General features: G+C 38.6%; 1 protein-coding gene across 5 annotated transcripts in view; it reads right to left on the bottom strand.

Moving 5' to 3' along the window:
* IKZF1 (IKAROS family zinc finger 1) overlaps positions 1 to 20,146 on the bottom strand; it is a 69,044-nt gene that overhangs the window by 11,068 nt on the left and 37,830 nt on the right. For 3 of the 5 annotated variants that reach the window (XM_071454765.1, XM_071454756.1, XM_071454746.1), the window contains exons 4-8: positions 14,335 to 14,388; positions 12,170 to 12,229; positions 9,845 to 10,105; positions 4,112 to 4,279; positions 2,105 to 2,230 (exon numbers count right to left, since the gene is read on the bottom strand). In XM_071454765.1, coding sequence (XP_071310866.1) covers positions 2,105 to 2,230; positions 4,112 to 4,279; positions 9,845 to 10,105; positions 12,170 to 12,229; positions 14,335 to 14,388 — 669 coding nt within the window. Of the gene's footprint in view, positions 1 to 2,104; positions 2,231 to 4,111; positions 4,280 to 9,844; positions 10,106 to 12,169; positions 12,230 to 14,334; positions 14,389 to 15,957; positions 16,075 to 20,146 lie in introns of those variants that run through there. The other 2 variants (XM_071454773.1, XM_071454778.1) reach the window with 2 other exon arrangements.

The raw sequence follows: 20,146 nt of genomic DNA, 5'->3' as shown, positions 1-20,146 counted from the left end.
CAATCTGATGGAAAACTTCTATAAGTTTAGGTTCTTTCCACTGACAATTTTTCTATGTGTGCTGCCTAAAGTATTTTAAAAATTCTAAAAGGCAATCTTGCTGTGGCAGAATGTCAAATCAGATGGACTAGCAGATATTTTCATACAATTTTTTTAAATTTTGTTTTTAGAGAATGGGGGAAAAAAGGGATCTGCATAATAACAGATCCACATCACACTTTGAAATACTTTAAAAACAGTGATATTATAGCTGCTTGCTTTTCTAGCTATATCATAGAATACAGTAAAATTCACAGGGCATCCACTCATTCTCAACTGTTTTTTCTACATTTTCATCATGAAAAATACTAGGAAAAATGCAGGAAAGTTTCATTTTTTTAGAACTGTATAGAATTGATTTTTTTAACTGAGGACTACATTTCTTTAAGAGTGAAGTCTTTGGCTGAATATGAGATTTAAACTCTTTAGTTAATTTAATTTTTTTTGTAATTTGCAAAAGCAGTCCTATAATGTCAAATATGGAATATGGAAGAATACAAGAAGAATATACAAGAAAATATACATATATAAATGTATATACAAGAAGAAGTGATTCTTCTAAAGCATTAACTAATTCCTCAAGTTTTCATCCCACGGAGTTATTAGATATTTAGTTGTAAGCTGGTGCAAGCTCTCCTTTCAGGATTTGATATAAACAAGGGTCAGTCTCTAAAACTGTTTCATTTCTTATTAAAGTTTAGGATTCCTGACATCACTTTCATCTTACTAAGACTTTTGTAGTAGTTCAGCTACTCATTCACACAGATTTTCAAATTCAGTGTGCAGGCACTTAAATTCACGTGCTAGACACTGAAGACTGAAATCCCAAACCAGATATTTGCTTCTAAATCCTGTCATCTCTTTGAGAAATAAGTATTTCTCCTTACTGTGTATTATTACATTGAGGTTTTCTATTCATATATTCTGCAGCCCCTCAATAAAATTAGAAGGGGAACTGCTCTAACATGCTGCCTGCAGAAGCATCTCAGTTGTATTCACTGCTATCATTATGTGCATATACTTTACAATATTTGATAGCATGTAAAAACATATTCAGGGTTCTGTACAAATATAAAATATTAAATGAAGCATCATTGCAAAGAGGGCAGAGAGAACTTTCCATTTTTTTGTCATTTGACAAATTAAATAACATATACTGACAGGATTAAAAAGGTATGCGGGAAATGGAACTTACTGGCTGGATTTAAACTCCACCATAGAAACTGGATCTTCTCCATCTAAAACTGCACAAGCAAGAGGACTTTTTATGGCTAATTACTGTGATGAACCCCTCACAGATCTTCTGGATCTTTGTTAAAAAATATAATCCAAGCCCCAATATCTGCTTGCTCTCTTTCTGGGTACAGTTTTTTTATATTCTCCAAGAAATGGACTTTACCTTCATCATTACACTAGTCTCAACACAAGTCCTTACCTCCCCCGAGTTTTCTTTCAAAGAGAAGCTTGGGAAGAAGGCTGCCAACAAATTATTAGCCATTCTGAACTGTCTCAAGTCAAACTGCCTAAATTAAATATCTCTGGCTTCATGCTCTCTTGCTTGGCAGAGTGAGATCAAAGCCAGAGATTTCATCCTTGTTAGATGAGCTGGTCCCAGTGGTCAAGTAAGCCCTTTAAGCCATGGCTGGGAAGGGGAGGAGATGTGCAGTGCAGAAAACTCTGCAGCATCAACTAGAATACTGGAATTAAGTCTTTATTAAAAATACATCCATAAATGTATTGCAATATAGGCTTCCAAGATAAGGCGGTGAGGTGATGTAGCCATATTTTCTCGACATGACAAACTGTTGTTTTCCAGGCCTTGCAAGTGTTTTGCTACATGTTTGAATTGTACCTTGGCATTTCATTGGAGCTAAAAAAAAGGTGAAAAAACAGCCAAATATTTATCAAATAAAGAATAAATCCAGATTCAATATCACACATGTGGGGGATGTGTGTGACTCTCCAAAGCAAAAGTTGCCACAAATGTTACTACTGATTCTTTTGCACTCCTTTCTCTGCATTTATGACAGGACAGCAGTATTGCCCAAATAGACACTTTTATTACCTGGATAGATGCTGCTTGAGAGATTCATGGTTTGAAGGTAGTTATGGCAGCGTTCTTTATGTTCTTCCAAAGAGCTGCGCTGCTTGTAACTGCGACCACAGTATCCACACTTATGGGGTTTGCCAACTGGAGAAAACACAATTCATTATGAGATTCAGATGAGGCATTCAACAGCATATGGTAAGGACAAGAGATAAGAAGCCTACCCCAAAAATAAAGCCATGCTGTGGTGAAGGAAGATTATGTTAAATCTAAGTGAAAAACAACTAATGGAAAACTGATTGTATATCTTTACATTAACAGGCCAATTCCATGGGTGCTACAAACTGATTTTAGATTATTCAGATCAGATAAAGACTGTGACATTAAATCTTTAAAAACAGTATCTACACAGGTTAGGAACTAAGACACCTTCTAAGGTCTGGGAGCGGTTTCTGTAGCGTCCAGTCGCACAGAGACTGCCAGTGGACAAACTGGTGGTATAGGTAGGGACTTGTTTGGCTGGAGGTCAGTTCTGGTGTGAATAGAACCAGCTCAACTCTTTTAAGACAATCTTGGATTTTGTGTGTTTTCTGCTTCTGGAAATTCAAGATAAATGGCATGACAATTTATTTTCTGTATTACATCTATCCAGATCAAACTGGTTCGAGGAATTTTTCGCCAACAATACTTTTCTGTGTACTTCTGGACTTGAATTTTCTGTCTTAACATGATAAGACAGTCACTTCATATGTGATTTCACAATTTTAGATAGTTACACAGTTTAATTTCTGAATTTTATTTACAGGTTCTTAGGGGAAAATCAGATTCAGACATCCAACTTGTTTTATAATGTATTGGTGCCAATTTGCCAATTGCAGGAACTAACCATTATCTATAATTTAGGCATTGTCTCTTCAACCACAGAATCCTCAGGGTTTACCAAGAGTGTCTAGGTGAGATTTCATATATAGGTGTACATGAAAACTATGTTTCAAATTGTGGGTTCATGAAAATCGATAACAACAAGGAGAGGGAGGCAAAATGCTATTTAAAATATGTGCCTTCCTGAATCAGGCTGGGAAAAAACAGGACAAAGAGAAATTATTTTGGAAATCTAAGGATGTTATTATTCAATACGTGTGCTAGAGAAGAATTTCCCTAATTTTTTTGGAGCACAAAGATATCACTTTGAGAGCTCCCCTTCTGCCACTCAGAACCCAAAACCAACTTTCACAAGTAACATTACCAGTGTCAATTCCAGCAAAGTGTATTGGAGGTCTCCCACCAAATAGCAATTTGCATTTGCAGCTTAGCTTGGGGAACAAGATGAGACGGCACTCTGCTTTTAAAGGCACTTCAAATGTGCTAAATTTGTTTTACTTCACAGAAGGTCTGTGACTGTGGCTTCTGTCAAACAATGAGAGGTTCATGGTAATGGGAAAGTGCAGCTATTCAAAACTATTTATTCATATCTCCATATAACTGTTGAGACAGATGCTGAAAAACTCCATGAGCATCCTCTTCTGTGGAAGATGATTATCTTTCTTTCTCCCATTCTCTGCTTTGTCCCCACTCTCTCTTTCAAAGTACTTGTAATAACAATGTGCAACAAATAACTCCTGCTAAATGCTGTAGGCAGTATTCACTCCTCAGGCTGAAGATGAATATAAGACTGTGTTTCAACTTTATATTATCTCTAACCCTAAAACATTCATCAACTTAAGTCATGTTCTTACTTCTATGAAATGGATTACTCACACGGGGCTCGTAAGATGAAACTCTAATACAGAAACTTTGAATCAGCCAAGAATTATGGGAAAAAACCCAGTTCTTCTTGTGAAGGGTCGTGAGTGTGACATGTGTTTAGTCATTTCTTTGCTGCTAACACACTGTGGCCAGCTCACAGCTCGGTTAACCCCAAGATGGGGCTACTCAGGGAGAGAAGAGCTCTCAGGATTGGTGGCTCTCAGGATCTCAGTGGGTATGGTGATAAGCAGCCCTGGTTATTCCCAAACCTTCGCTTACCTGAGTGAGTCCTCAGGTGTCCCGTGAGGGCATCCCTGCGGCGGCAAGCATAGTTACACAGGTGACACTTGAAGGGCTTTTCACCTGAGTGCAGCTTTATGTGGCGCAGGAGGTTGCCCTTCTGGGTGAAGGAGGCTCCACACTGATTGCACTGGAAAGGCCGTTCTCCTATGGGAAGAAGGAGAAAATATGTGAGAACAAAAATATCTTACGCGGTAACAAGAGAAAGATTTCAGGGAGAAAGTTGTTTTCTCACTGCTGCTCTGTGACTTCCACCGGCTGCAGGTTTGATATAACATGAGGCTTTCAGACTAAACCTGCCAGTTTCTTAATGCTTCACTGGCTGGGTCAATTTGATCTGAAAATCTAATTTTTTTTTTCTAAATCAGAATGGCACATCACAATGCAAATTCAAACTCATTTAAATAAAGTGACTGCAACATTTTGTGTTGAAGAGCCACTCTTCCTGATCAGCAGTTTTGGAATAAACCAATATCCAATTTTGCATGTTGTGGCATTTGGTGGGGTTTTTAATGTGGCTTTTTTCAAAGGGTCTTTAAAATATGCCACTGAAGCAGCAAAATAAAAAGGAAACTCATTAAAAATGCATTTCAGGATCACAAGTTCATTTCAGCGTTACATTCTTATATTTAAATGAAAGGCACTTCATTATAACAGTTATAATAACTTCTTTTCATTTACATTTTCCCTGTATTTTCCCTTTCAATTTCTTCTCCATTACCTGTCTGTCCCTAAGCAGCCAAATCAGGAAAGAGACAGAGAAAAGAGAGAAAGCTAGAGAGTAAAATCACAGAAGTTAAGACAGTGCAAAGGAAGCCCTGTACTTCCATGTCTAAGTCCCAACCCTTCTATAGGTAAGGTATGAGCAGAGAAGCTACACAAACAGGCTCTGATGGCTTACACTTTGGATAGATGTGGAAAAACTTGAAGAGATGCAGCCTTGATTTGTCTAAACTGGTGTTTGTTATCAAGGAAGTGAATCAAAGCCTTTGCAAAAATGAGTATGGCTGTTGTTTGCTTTTTAGTGTTGTTTAAAATCGATGTATTTTATTAGTTTGGTTTTTTTTGTTGTTTTTTTCTTGTATTTTTTTTAATTTAAGATGGATGAGGCCTTTTCTGAAATCAATGGGAAATAAAATATGTTTACAGTTGTACTAGATAGGAATAACAGAAAAATTATACATAAGAGCATTCTATCAGCAAGAACTGCTTCTGCATGCCTGTTTGTGTACAGTCCTCAACTAAGTCAAACTAGCCTTTAAAAGACATTTGCTGAATTTTGTTTCTCTTAGGTGTCAGTTCAATCTGTTGTAGTAATTATATGCATCAACATTAGAAGCAGCCCAAAGATGACCAGTTCTTAGTTATATTTTTTTTTGTGCAACAATAACATTGTATTTAAGACTTCAGTGCTGAAGTTAAAATACTAAAAGAAAGAAAAACAAAAACAATTTCTTCCTTCTCTCTCACTCAAATATCATGTATCATTTTGCACACCTAGGGTGACTTTTTATGTGCATATACATGTGCATATATGTGCAGCATGATCATTTTTGACTTCTGGGTAATGCACCAAAACAGCTGAAGATCAATTAGACAGCAGCACTGTCCCAACCCAAAAACATGAAAACTCTGCCACTAGGGCTGGCAGCTTTAGCATTCAGCAAAGAGCCAAATGAATCCCCTCTATGGCAAGACATTTTCATTGATCAGTTTCAAGCACAGCAGCATAGTGCCTGTCAAGCCAAATGAGCTCACTTTATTTGTCTGTCAAGTAGCTCTGTTCATCTAAACTATACCCACATCTGGTTCAGCTGGGGTGGCACACAAAAATGCCAGCATAAGCCTTACAGGACTTTGAAATGTACTTCATAAGCCAAGCACAGTATGGTTAGGGAGAAAAGAAAACAGGTGTCTCTCTACTTAACCTCTTAACCTTTGGGGCAGTTACTCAGTGCAGAAAGTATTTTTCAGACATGGACTGAAACAGTAAACGGAAGAAGTCAGCTCAGCAAGGGGGGCACATTCAGAAGAAGTAGTTAATTCTTACTAAGTAGCTTTTCTAGCATTCATTTCTGTTATTTTTACTCAGAGGACTGTAAGAAGACAAAATAAGAATCATAAAAGTACTCCAGGAATGAAATGTAAAGCAAGTAAGAATGCAATGTATCTCTAGCCTACAGCCCTCCCAGTCACAGGGTGAAGTCTTGCACTAGGTGGAGAAGATAGATGGAGCATTTGAAACAAGAATGCTGCACACCAAATACTTCTACAGAACTTAGAGTGGAATCAGATGTAAGGAAGCCTGAACTTATGTTCCTGTAGAAGGAGAACAACATTATCACCAAAAGACCCTGAAGCTATGTGTAGCCTTGCTGGCCCTTAGCTGTCCATGATGCAACTACTGGGGTGAGGAAATGCCTCCTTTATTGAGATCAGCAAAACTCCCAGACCTGCCAGGATGCTGACAGCCACTGATAGAAGGTTTCTGGGTGTGGTGATGCGTCCAGAAATGAGGATGGAACAGGATGGAAATAAAAAATACACAATGACTCTTTTTCTAAACAGTCTAAACAGTGTATTATTTTCTCCAGGTCTGAACAGTATGTACCTGTCCTTGGCATGTAGCCATGACCAAATATAGGGCCAGGAACAAAAACTGCAGTGGGACCCTCAATCAACCATTATCACCGTTGCAGCGATTTGCAAGCCTTAGTAGGAGCTTGGGCCCTGGACCACGTATTCAGTGAAGAATACTTAAAATCTTTATTAAAATATTTCTAATTTCTTAAACAATGAGAAGATCACCTAACACTCAGAGAACTCTAACAATCAGAGCTCTCTTTCTAAATAAATTTGAGGCATTCAGAACTGAGTAACAAGAAGTGAGTGAACTAACTGGTGATTTAACTTAGTGTACACATAAGGAGGCAATATATACACCTATGCACATGTATACACAGATATGTATGAATATGCAGATATATGCACAGTGAGCAAGAGAAGCCTGAATATACCCTGAGGTTTAAGTATCGGGGAGCAGGAATTTCTTTCTCCTTTCAAGATCTCCTTTTTCTTAAACACCAAACAAGGCAGTGCCAAGCTGGAGAAATTGAATGTGCTGAAAGGGGAGGGAGAAGACTTGGGCTTCCGTGACTTGGGGTTTGCTCTGCAGATCTAAGCAACAGGTAAGGTGCTAGGGAGCAGTCAGTGCTGTACAGCTGCCTGCAGACAGGAGAGGGCAGAAATATAAGGTGCTGCTCTGCATATCTGCACTTGGCAGGTGTATTCATTAAAAACAATTACATCTTTTATCAGGTCAGGCAGTCATTTTATTTTGGCACTTTAGTGTGCTAGAGTTTTGTTCACTTATCAAATATTTATTTAAGAAAACCTTACTGCATATGCAGGTTTTACATGAATTAGCAGCAAAGTAATTCATTTGTGAGGCTTATTCCTTCACCAGGCATGTATTGAAATGGGCTCTGGTATAGTCAGTTAAATGTCTGTAATAGTATATCCCATTTCGACTTTAATTTTCGCAGCGCAGCTGAAAGGAAAAGCAGTCACCACTGTTTCCCCATGACGTCCCTTTAATTTAAACTACCAGTTCTGAACTTCCACTCCTTTGCCAGCCCCTGAAAAACCACCTGAGCACATTCAAAGAGGCTGCTCAGGAGAGGAGCTGAGGATGAGGCAGGAGGGAAAGCAAAGGCATTCTTTGCACGGAAGGACCCAGGGACAAAATTTCATACCCTTTAGTTTTATCAAGTGTAAAAGAGGGCTGTCCTGAACAAAGTGCCTCTTGTGGGGTGCTTCCACTGTAGGCTTGAACTATATTCCCTTATTAAAAAGAGGGTCTAGTTGGCAAGGGAAGAGCTCTGCAAAGGGTGAAGAAATCTTCAAGTGACAATCTTTGTGTGGTAGCACCCCAAGCACCCTTGGCAGGCAAATGGGTCCCTCTGACAGGCAAGAAGTTCAGGGAACTGAAGGTCTGGGGAAATGACCCAGCACTCAGTGAGGTGGCCCCTGGGGATATTGTCACAGGGACCAGGCAGCCCAGCTCATGCTCAGAGACAGCAGGCTGGGTACCAAGGAGCTCATGAGAATCAAAGGCAGCTGTGCCCACAACCTTCCTAAAGTCAGGTGTGTTCTCACACAGGCCATTTAGCCCTGGTGTGAACACTGCCATGGACCCTTAGGGATCTGAAACAGCTCCTCTGATCCAGCAACAGTGGGGTTTTTTTTAACAAAAGAGCAGTCTGCTTAAGCAAGCACAAAAACTTCTACCTCTAAGTGCATTTCAAGTTGCAGCATATTGTTGCAACCATTACAGCGACCTCTTCAGCCCATGGGTCTGTTTAAAAGGCCTCACGTAAAAGTCATTTTATATGTTCATTTTATCCATTTTTAAAGGAAGCAAAGCAAAACAAAGCAAAGAAAAGAAAAGGAGATCAATCAGTACTTTTTAAATCTTGGAAGTAGGCTAGAGCGTCTCATATGAGTACTAGTTGTGGCTTTTCCAATAATTGTCTGTTCTTCCCTGACAGAGGGATTTATCACATAGAATTGAAGAGTACTTTGAAGCAGGCAATGTAGCAGCATTGCTTCTGAACATAGCTACCCCATGTTACACTAACAGATCGCAGGATTCCATGGCTCACAGTTCCTGTGACAGACAGTAACACCGAGGGCAATGGAACACACTGTGGGCCTTTTCACCAATCTTCTCCATTTTAACTCTGAAAGCACTTTGTTAATCTCACTGCTTAGTAATTCTGGGAAAGTTATTTAAGCAGGACTGTGAGCATATGGAGGAAGAAAGTATCTATGTGTTTATTGGCACAACTATTTCAGTCAAATGTAACTATAAGACAGATCAATTCTTACCTTAAAAATATTTCAAAATTCCCTCTCATTGGAATATTCATGTAAAAATGCCAAATCCCAAATTTATTTTCAAAGAGACTTCTGTGAAATAACAGTACAGTTTGGTTCTTCTCTTTTAGCTACGAATGACAATAAAGTTTAGATTGGAAGCCTAATTTTTAGATATCTTATATCAGGCAAGGTGAGACTCACTCTTTATTTTTAATTTGTTTCAGCCTTTCCATTTTTGTCCCTCTTTGAGACTAATCAGAATTAGAAAATTGAGAAAAGAATATTCGCAGCACTGTATAATGAAACACCATCCCTATGGACGCAAAAAACTTGTTTTTACTTAATGAAACACTGGACATGAAATGTAAGTATTTTTTTGACTAAGTCTGTCAATACAGTTCTCTTAATAAATATTTTTCCAATCACTTTCATAATCACTGATCCATAACGAGCTTTTCTGTTTTGTTGGAAACATAACAACTGGGTTAATTTCAGAGTTAGCTACAAATGGGCTTTTCTTCAGCAGTTCTTAGAAATTTCTTAGAAATTAAACAAGACTTCTTTTCTTTTAAGTTGGATTTTTCAATTTTGTTGTTGTTGTTTCAAATCAAACAAACAGCACAATTTCTAGCCCAATAGATGGACTTCCATGAAGAAATCTCAATTTCTGTGCAGGCCAAAAAGATATACCAAAATAACTGAGTTCCAAAGGCTCACCCATGCTGCATTACCTTAGAAGAGGCAACATGTGCATGATACAGAGTATAAGTCTTAGTTACTAACATGTGGCCAGTTCTTGTCAACTATAGGAAAAACTATGGCAGGCCTTACCAGTGTGGCTTCGTTTGTGAACCATGAGCACATTGGGACCGATGCAAATTATCCCACAGATATCGCATTTTAGCTTTCCGTTAGGAAGTCGAATGCCTCCAACTCCTGACAAAGCCTTGCTGCCTGGGCCATTGTGTGAGCCATTCATTTTCTCTCCTGTGGCATCAAGCATTCGTAAATCCTCTGCACATTCTTCCCCATTCATTTCACAGGCACGCCCATTCTCTTCATCACTCTGAGTCTCTATTTTAATATTACCAGCTGAAAGAAACAATACAGGATGCCACTCAGTTTGGTTACAGAACAAATAATGTGGCAAAGAAACAATCACATGAAAGGAGTTAACTTCTAAACAGCAGGTACAATATCACTAAATAACAAATGCTGTGACCTCAACTATAATTTTGTGGGCAGTGTGATGAGTTTGTAACACATGGAGCAATGAACAGTGAATACCACTAAAACAAATACAAGGCATCCAGGGAGCTGGGAACACAAACAATATTACAAGTCTGTTTCTAGGTCGCTTTGAGATTTTTGTGTTTATAGCTTTCCTTCTGACAATCAGGCTAATTGGAATGAAACTTAAAATGAATCCACTTCATAGGGATTTGTCCAAAACTATTGTGAAAGTAAGTAACTCAACTTAATGGATACAAATGAACAGAAAATGCAACATTCTCCACTTGGCAGGAAGATTCCTAGGGTTGTACGGAATCCAAATTTTTGGTTTGCTGTTCTATGGGGTAAGAAATGCCAATGGGAAAGCAGAGTACAAACACTGATAAAGAAATCAGGGTAGGGAAGGATGGAAGGAAGAATTAACGGAAGCTATAGGAGTGATAGTTGTGTTTCTAGGACAGCAAGATTAGGATCGCTGAGTAATTGGAGACTATTACTATAACCAGAAATTATGATTAAAAACCAGTCATATAAAAAAAGATGGATGGGAAAACTGTTATGATTTTATAGGATAAATCCTTTACATTGTAGTCCCATAGGTGACAATTGTTTGCAGCCAGAATAAGAATTTAGGTAAATTTTCTACAGCCACACAACATGTGAAAACATAGAGGCTAGTAAATTTGATGTGATATGAACACAGCAAACTTCAGCATTAAGGAAAAGGGTCAAGATTCGGACAACTTCATGCCAGTATTTATTCCTCTTCTCTCCACAGGATTGTATGATGTTTTGTGTTTTAAAAAAATCTTTGCTATTATTTTCCTCTTTTCTAATCTGGTGATTTTGGTGAAAAAATATTCTTCATTAGGCTGAAAAGGACCATTTCATTGCCCAAAATCTTACTTTCCATACAGTAAAACCTCCTCTACCTTCATCCCATCCCACCCAAAAAAACCAAAGAGTTTATTTCAGTAGGTAGCTAAGAATATGAGGGATCTGTTTCACCCAATAAAGTCCAGGTCTTTTTCTTCTGTGGAAAAACAGTTTTATGGTAACCTCATTAAAAAAAGTGATGGTGTAGCAATGCAATAACAAAAAGCTAGGGACAATAATTACCTCAAGAGATTGAAAGACTTTGATATTTCTTTGAAATGGAGAGAATTGAAAAGCTCTTCTCTGATACATCCTGCAACCTCACAGGTGTCCCAGAAGGAGTGCACGGATGTAACTGACAAGAGTATCTGACTCAAAATCCTATTGGGAAACAGAAGCCTAAAGGTGTTCATATTTATGAATACTGCTTGACTGGACACCTTTTAAAAAGTTTACCAACCTAGGTATTTTAATGTTTTTTCAAGTATTGCATTATAATAGAAATCATATGCAAACTAGAATAAGTCCATATCATAAATAGCAATTTTCCTTTAAAATGTATGTTCTAGAAAGAGGAATAATTTAGTGATATACCAAAAAAATCAATGACCAAACAATGACTTAAAAAGATGGCATGACTGGTTAAACAGAACTGATTCTGCAAATTTAATGGGCTACAACCTCATACTGCTGTTTTCACCATGGCAAATGGAAGCAATAGAAATATTTGGCCTGAGTATATGACAAGATTTTCCACAATTTACATCTAATTTTTCTTCCTTTCAGTTATAAGAATAATAAATATGTATTTTTACTAAACAATTATAGGCTCCTTGCCTGCCAGGAATTTGGAGAAGGTAACTTTTGAAGCAGATTTTTTGTTAAGTTAAAACAAAACACACATGAACAAAACAAAAAGATCAGACTACTTAAGTGCATGCAGACAAACATACATTACTCAGAAATGAAATGACACAAAAAAAAAAATCATAAAAGTAGGAACTAGATGGAAATGCTCTGTAGTGAACTGAGTTTCAGTATACTTACTGGAAAAAGATTTGGGAATTATTGCATGAAAGTCCCTAAAGCCTTCCGCCCCGTATGCAGCTGCAATAAAGAAGGCAAACAGGATGCTGGTTTGTGGTACTGCTAGCAGTAAATGTAAAAGAAGATGGCACTATTGCTATAAGATAAATACCTAGGAGAAAGACAAAACTATCATCACAGAAGCAACATAAGCAGTTTAGGATGAAGGAGGAACAGGAGAAGGACAGCTGGCAGGGGAATCCTGACTCGTCTAGAACAATTCCCATTTACGAAAATGCCCTTTTCTTCCAAAGCAGCCAATAAGTTTTATCGTGTTTTCTAGAAGCATTATGTGCTCTTGGGTATTCCCCTTGCCTGGGCAGTAATTCCTGCTGAAGTCAAGAGGAACTCTTGCTGACTCTTGTCTCAAAAGGGTCAATCCAGGCCTCTACAGTGCAGCTTCCTCAGAAAATATTTTTTGCCAATATGCCCTCCTTCTGTGACAAAAATCTCTTAAACATCCTTGTTTCTAGTCTCTGCAGTTATAAAAAGTGAAATTGTGTTGTTTTCCTCTTACGCCTGCTGGTCTTATGCAATGGAAGAAGAGGGACTTCAGGTTTACATATATATGTCCTTTTTATTATGTATATTGGCATATTTTTGGTTTGTACTTCTAAGGCTTGTCCTCACAATGTATTTACAAAGAACAGTTGTACAAATATATTATACCCAGCATATTATAAGTAGCCACATAGAAATTACCATGCCATTGGGCATGCTGATACAAGTAATGCTGGAGTTCATTACTTGACATAAGCAATGACAGGGATATTGATCCAGCCAATATTCACTAAAGCTCTCCACAGCTATGTCCTGGACTGCTGCAGCTGTACTGCTCAATGAACGCCCCTGTGCAGACCAGGCTGAGTACCCAGGATGTGCATCCATTGGGCAGTGCAGCTCATGGCAGGGGTTCAGTTCACGTGCAGAGTTCACTTTGCCAGTGAGAGATGGTGGACATTGAGGGCACCTTACTCACCCTGGGTCCTCAAAGAAATTTTAAAGGTCTAATTAACAAAAAAAATCTCTCCCTGTTCAAACTTAGTACTTCTTGTGAATCTGTATGCAATACAAGAACTAGTGAAAAGAGTCCCAGTGATGCAGGAGATACAACAGGAGGGACAAATCACTCCAGTAAAAATGCTAAGGACTTTTATTAAGTCTAAATAATAGTGAAGGCAGGGTATACTTTCTTTTTTTTTTTTTTTTCCCTTGGGGGCTTATACTAGAAATAAAGAACATCAGTGTTTTCTACTTTTCTGAAAGTGATTCTTTTCCCTCCCTTGTTATAGCAGAGAAATCACTTATGGAGCAACGACAATGTGAAAAATACCTGTAAACCATATTTTTCACGTGCACTGATTAAGAATGTACTCAGACTTTGTACCTGTTTCTGAAACTGCTACCCAATACAGTTTTTGTAGCAATAATTTCTGTACACATCCATAGCTATGTACACACATATGCATTCATTAATTAGCTTTAAAATAACTCATGGTAATAATTTCTCATTGGTTCTTCTAACACCATTAAGAAATTACTCATTAATTAATTTACTTCAATTTGGTTGGAGGTGACCTTAAAAGGCTCAGTATATTATTCCCTTTGTACACATTATCACAATTCAGGGCTCTTTAATACAAACCTTTTTTTCTATGGAAGGGGTGCAGAGTTCTTTGATGTCACTGAACTGACAGCTTTCCCCCACTCCTTTTTAACCTATCCAGAGTATGGAAAAATTACCCAAAAGCAGGGCACTGGCTGGGTCCTTTGTGGTCTCTTATGTTTACTGGAAATTTCACTTTGGATTTTCTGAAGAGCATTTTAAATTAATGTTAAAACATCTGTTAAGTATTCTACGGCTAAAGGTGGTTTACACAAGTCTTGGAAAAAAAATAAATTGATATGTCAAAGGGGAGAGAGGTGAAGATATAATTTATCACTGAAGAGCAGCATTGCTGGCTCCACATCGGACTTGGGCTGGGGCAGTCACGAAAGCAGGATGGTGTGAGAGCAGACAGCATCATACTTCCCTGGGAAGAGCTGAGCAACATGGAGATGGAAGGGAGGCATTTTGCAGTGAGTGAAAGAGCTGATGGCAAGCAGAAAGGAGAAAACAAACAGACCTCCTGGGAAACTGGACGTAGAGGGTGGCTTTCGAAGGACAGAGAAATAGGCAGCTGGAAAAAAGATGCATGGGAACAATTAGTAATTTGTTTACAATCCACTGCCAATTTACCTTCTTTTTTAGCTATGAGAGTCCCTCCCAGCTGTAAAATGCTTTCAGTTTTGTGAGAGTTTGGCAATGGCATAGGTCTCAGTACCTGGGCCATAATTCTATTTGGAAGAGGGCATTCACCTCCCAAGTCATATTGTTCTCCAGTGGGATTTTTAAAGAAGTAAAAAAGCATAAGACCTGGTTATCAAAGGTTTTTAAAGAGTAGCAGACAAAGACAAATCACACTGAAGCTTCTGAAGCATTTAAACAATAGAATTATTTGAATTTTATGGGATTTGATATTTTATCCCAGTAAATACTAAACTGTTTCTTGTGGCATATACCTGCCTTTAAGAACTTATCCTTTAGACGTAATTTGAAAATAATCCAAATAATTTGGTTTTGTGTCATGCAATGTCTTGTTTGTACTTTGTAGCCAAGAGCAGAGAGAGATTTCTCTTCAAATGTCTGCAAATAGTTTGAGTGCCTGTAATTTTTTGTTTTCATGGCTTGCCTTTTATTCCAAGACAAGTCAGAAGTATTTAGTTGATATTAGTTGATGCTTAAATCTTAGCTTTAAAATCCAGGCATTCTCATGAAGACACTAGAACTATTCAACCAGCAATCCTACCTGACTCATTTGAACAGTAGCTTATCACTGTAACCATGAGGAAAAAAACTTTAACACCATCCTCTCTAACAAATGATAGAAAATGTTTCTATAAAGGCAGAATAAGATGAAGAAACCCCACTTATCAGGCCAAAATAAATCACCTCAGCATGCCAACATGTGTCAATAAATGCAGACAGGATCTCTTCTTGTTTACATAGGTACTCAGAAAACAATATTGTCAGCAATCCCACCTGTCATTTCTGATACAAGACATAACAGCTATTCTGTCTTGTAACTGCACACGAAAATTTTAGCACTTGGTTTTATGCACTGAAATCCTTCCCCCTTTCCTTTTTCTATCATGGTCATTTACTGTGGTATCAGCTCTGTTCTCACCCCACAAGAACACTGCAGGTGTAGGATGCCATTCTTAGAAATGAAAGTTGCCTTTCCACAGAATATTTAAGGAGTCATTATTCACCAGCCAGACTTGACAGCAAATAATGATGACCAATTCTTTAACTTAAATTATGTTTCCATTAATAATTTCTTTCCCTTATGAGCTCTGAGCGACAAGAATAACTGTGTGAGTGTGAAAAATGACAACAAAAGGTCTGGGCAGAGGAATCATAATGCAATGCCTTGAGCTCTTCTTCAGTCTAATTCAGATGACACAACAGAACAGAGATGGGACTGATCAAACTAACTGGTTATTTAGCTACAGAAAAAGCAAGTGCACCCAAGTGCTCTTAAAAATTACTTTTCTGCTCCCTCCTTTCTACATAAGCACTGCATTGGCAGTGCTAATCAAGTGTTCGTGGTGTGTCTCTGTGTAAAATGCTGAAAGTTAGAGGGCATTTTCGAAGGGAAACAAAAATAACAGAAAGAAGAGTAGCAGCAGCAACTGCTGGAACACACCTGCATGTAGAGAGGCCAGTGCTGACGGATAAGGAGATCCTCACTGCAGGGTCCATGCTGCTTCCTTTGACTCCAAGTGCCAATCAGCCCTTGGCAGCCAATTTCTTCCCTACTCTAATTCTGGCTTTCGATCAAATGGATATTATTCCAGAAACACAGGCATCCACAGATAAGCTATCTCCCACAGGACAACTGGTGTGAGGAGCTCCACCCATGTCATCACCCATGACTGCAACTTCTCCCTCCTGCTGTCTGGGGGAGGTGCCTGCCCCGTGAGCCAGCGCCAGTGCCTGCCAGCATGCACAGCCTGTCCTCAGCAGAAAGGAGCAGGGAACTGTGCTTCACTGCATTGCAAAGCACATCAACATGTTTTTCTAGGGGCTACAGTGAAATCAAACTGTACAGAATCAAACAAGTGAACAAAACAACCAACAAAGTATGTCCTCTCTAGGTACAAAAAGTGGCTTTTGGTCCATTATAAATTCTCCCTGCAGTCTCCTGTTAGCTACCTAAAGGAATTTCCTAAAGGACCAGTAAAGATGCATTGGTTAAAGACAGATTCAAATAATGTCCTTAAATATACACTTGAAGATACGTGCCTTTTATACACTTTTCCAAATTTGTGTTTCAGTAGGAAATGGTCTGTAACCAAACCAAGGGGCTGGTCTAGTTCATATTTCTTGTCTTTGTTGTGACACTTCCTGGTACATTTTGTACTGGATTCAAGTTGTTTTTCCAAAAGACAGTTATCTACTTGGCTGTTTGATGTTCATCATCTGAACTACAAGTAAAACTAGACTTTAAAGGCAAGAGAAATAGCACTGTCAGGAAATGCCATACTAAACCTCTTTCTCTTGTTCTACATATATGTGTAATCCATGCTTCCTAGATTGGAAATGCTCTGCATCTTTTACTGGCTGCATGATGGAGAAGCTAAGGGAACTGTCGCAGGTCTGCTGGTAACAGACTTTATTGACACTTCTCTGCTTTGAGAAGTAAGCTGGGAACACTTCCAAACTGAAGAGAAAGATTTGCTGACAAATGATAGTAATAACAGCACTTTTCATTCTCAAATTTTTTGTCTCTTCTGCTTTCACCAGATTTTTGTTAATATGGGCATTAAAGGATGAGGGAGCAGTAAAAGAGCCCTTAGCAGGAAATTTTTAAAAAGCAGAGTAACCTTAAGTAACAATGCACAACAGTGAGGTAAAAAAAATAACCATATTTGAAAACATTCTCAGCTCACACAGGTGTGTCCATGAGCACACATGCTTATGTGCTGAGACTGGAACCTCCAAAGCTGCATTCTCCAAAAAGACTGCTGGCACAATCATTGTGGCTTACACTCTTCCCCACACAGCAACAGTTATCCAGGAAAAGCAAAGCCTCAGATATATGATATCCTAACATTTATAAGGCTTTCCCCTTTTTTAATCTTTCCACAAAACATGCTTTAGTGAAATTCATGGGTGTTGACCCATTTTCAACTAATGCAACAAAACTCCAGCTAAAGGGAGTTGCACGTGGCAGCTGGGAGAACATGAAAGGAGTATGCACCTGCAAAGATTAGTGTTTTGGAGAAGAGGAAAGACTATATTGAGATTCAACAGGCAGACCAGAAGCTCTACAAGATGGAAGAAACAGCTAGGCTCTTCTGGGAGTTATTGTGGGCATCCCTTAACAAGGCAAAGGGCTTAAAAAGTGTAGAAAGAGGATTAAAAACAGATAAGGTGATCAGTTACATATGAAAAATGTGGACTGTAGTTAGAAGGGGAGTTTTAAACTTGTTTGACCAAGAGAAAAGCCTGTGAAATCTGAACACGCACAGAGGGTATTGGTCATGTACCAGATGAAGGCAACAGTCGCGGCCCTGAAGAACAAAATTACCACTTTGGAGCAATGAAGTGCCCTTGGTTCTGTGGTTTAGGGAAAGGCAGGGAGATGAACTGTTTTTTATATTCCTTCAGAGAACCTTAATTTCCCTTGCCCTGAATGCACAGTTAGTCTTTCTTTGCAAACCCTCCCCTTTTCATGTATCACGTCAGTGAGCTGCTTGCACATCCTTATTTCTGTGCCTAGAGTGACACAGAGCTACCCTGTCTCAGGGTCAGGCCCTTGCAAGTCCATCTGTATTAACAAGTCCATGCGTGCTAACAATGTGCTGTGCCTTCACTCCCAGTGAACGGACACAGGGACTTTTCCAGGGACCATTCAGCTACCACTATGATGCCTTGAGCAACATTTTGCACCAATGTACATCGTTCCCTATAGCTGTCAAAGGGTCAGTAGATCTAAATTTAACCAAGCAGCTGTGTTTAGGTTTGGGGAGGTGCCTTTGGGTGTCGTGCCAAAGCTGTGCACTGTCAATGTCCTCTTTTGAGAAGAGGTCAGAGGATGAAGTGGGGAGGAACCCAGCCATTTCAGCACTTGGGAGGGAATACACTATGAAAATTGTATTATCTTGCCTACTTTAAAAACAAATTGCTGTGCAGAGTCTTCTGTGCCCCCCTCAGATGACACAAGGGAAAAAAACCCCAGGGATATCGAAAGCTTATTTTAGACTAAAGCAAATAAAATACAGTCATCACTTCATGAGTGATAAAGTACATATTCTCTCTGAGGACTGTGAAAAGAAATTGATGTTGAATTACAAAGCCTGTTTTAGGTTTGTTAACCCTGAGTGCTCAGTTATTTTTCCAGATGCTATTGAAGATTCTTCTTTTTCAATTTTAGAAATATTATGAGAAAATTTTGCAATATAAACTGCTGTTTACTTGATTAGAGTGTACTCAACCTTCCAGAAAAAAGAAATCCAAATCTACATCTTCTGGGGAAGAGGCAAAATTTTTTCTACAGAAATCTCAAAGAAATTCTCTGAATATGGACATACCTGATAGCTCCTGAGGGGAAAAATGTCAGGACAATATCAATTCTTTCCCACTGTGTATCACAGACAACGCTTTGCTACAGCAACCTGTATTCCCTCTCTGGCAATCAGTCCTCTATGCTGAAATGGCAAGAAATCCCAAATGGTGCTGGCAAACTCGCAAGCACTCAGAGATCTGGATTATTCTGAAAGTTTACAAACTCAGTTTAGTACACATTTTTAAGAGACTTCTTGTCTTTCCTCACTTCTATATCACTTTCCATGCTTGCAGTTTTCCTGATTTTACCTCAGGAAAAACAAGCACACCTTCCCTTTCCTGAACAGAATCCATCCTTAACCACACTGTTTCTCTGATAAGTCATCCCTGACATTGGATGCCTCTTCTGTGAGGCATACAACAACTGTTAAGTGGAATACTGTTTTCTTGGGTCTTTGAGTGCAGTGTTAAGAGAAAAACCTGGATTCCACTAGCTTTTTGCAAAAGATGAAGGAGATAATATTTTAAAAAGATGAGTTTCTCAGAAAGATGTGGAGAAAAATATGACAGAAGTTAAGACTAAATTTTATATATAAAAGATATTACAGGATCCTACCTGAACTTCCTAACTCTGATCTGCAATCACACCTCATCTGTAATTTGAAACTACTGAATTTAGGAGTCTCTATTCCTGTCCTGAAGTGTGCGTCCAAAACCAGAAAATAACTATGTTGCAGAGTTGAAGTTTAGCTGAGTTTCTGGTGCAGGTATCACCATGCTTCCAGAAGAGAGAGGCAATCCACTCAGGTGCAGCTTCCTCAAACTCTGAACAATTCTTCAGCAATATCTAAGGCTGGTGAGTGTAAAAGGTGTTTTAAAATTATTTTATGTCTCTTGAATCAGTAATCTGACATTTGAAATTCACTGTAAACACAGTCAAGATCACCATCTTCTGACAGTCACAATCACCACGCTGGGTATCTTACATCAAAATACAAACATTTTCTTAACTTGTATAGAACAACAAATCATCCAAGCCAACACCTTGCTTGGCAGAGCTTCAAGGGACAAGTCTTTCAAAATTATAGTTTTTAAACTGAATATTTTCCAATAGCTCCAATCACTCAACTAAATTGTGACAAGGAGCCCAAAACCGTTTATTATGAACAAAAGAAACTTATATAATTCAGGTGACAGAAATTATCCCATCAAAACCTTTATTTCTAGAACAAAATAATTCAGTAAAGTCTAACTAGTGTTCAAACACTCTTCCACTCATTTCAATAGGCCTACCAATTTCTTTAACACTTGTCTACCAGCAAAAG

Source organism: Agelaius tricolor, unplaced genomic scaffold, assembly GCF_023055355.1.
Source record: "Agelaius tricolor isolate 1412-34295 unplaced genomic scaffold, bAgeTri1.0.p SCAF_2, whole genome shotgun sequence".
Taxonomy (NCBI): Eukaryota; Metazoa; Chordata; class Aves; order Passeriformes; family Icteridae; genus Agelaius; species Agelaius tricolor.
The sequence above is the reverse complement of the archived record's forward strand: the minus strand, read 5'-3'. Positions and strand labels throughout refer to the sequence as shown.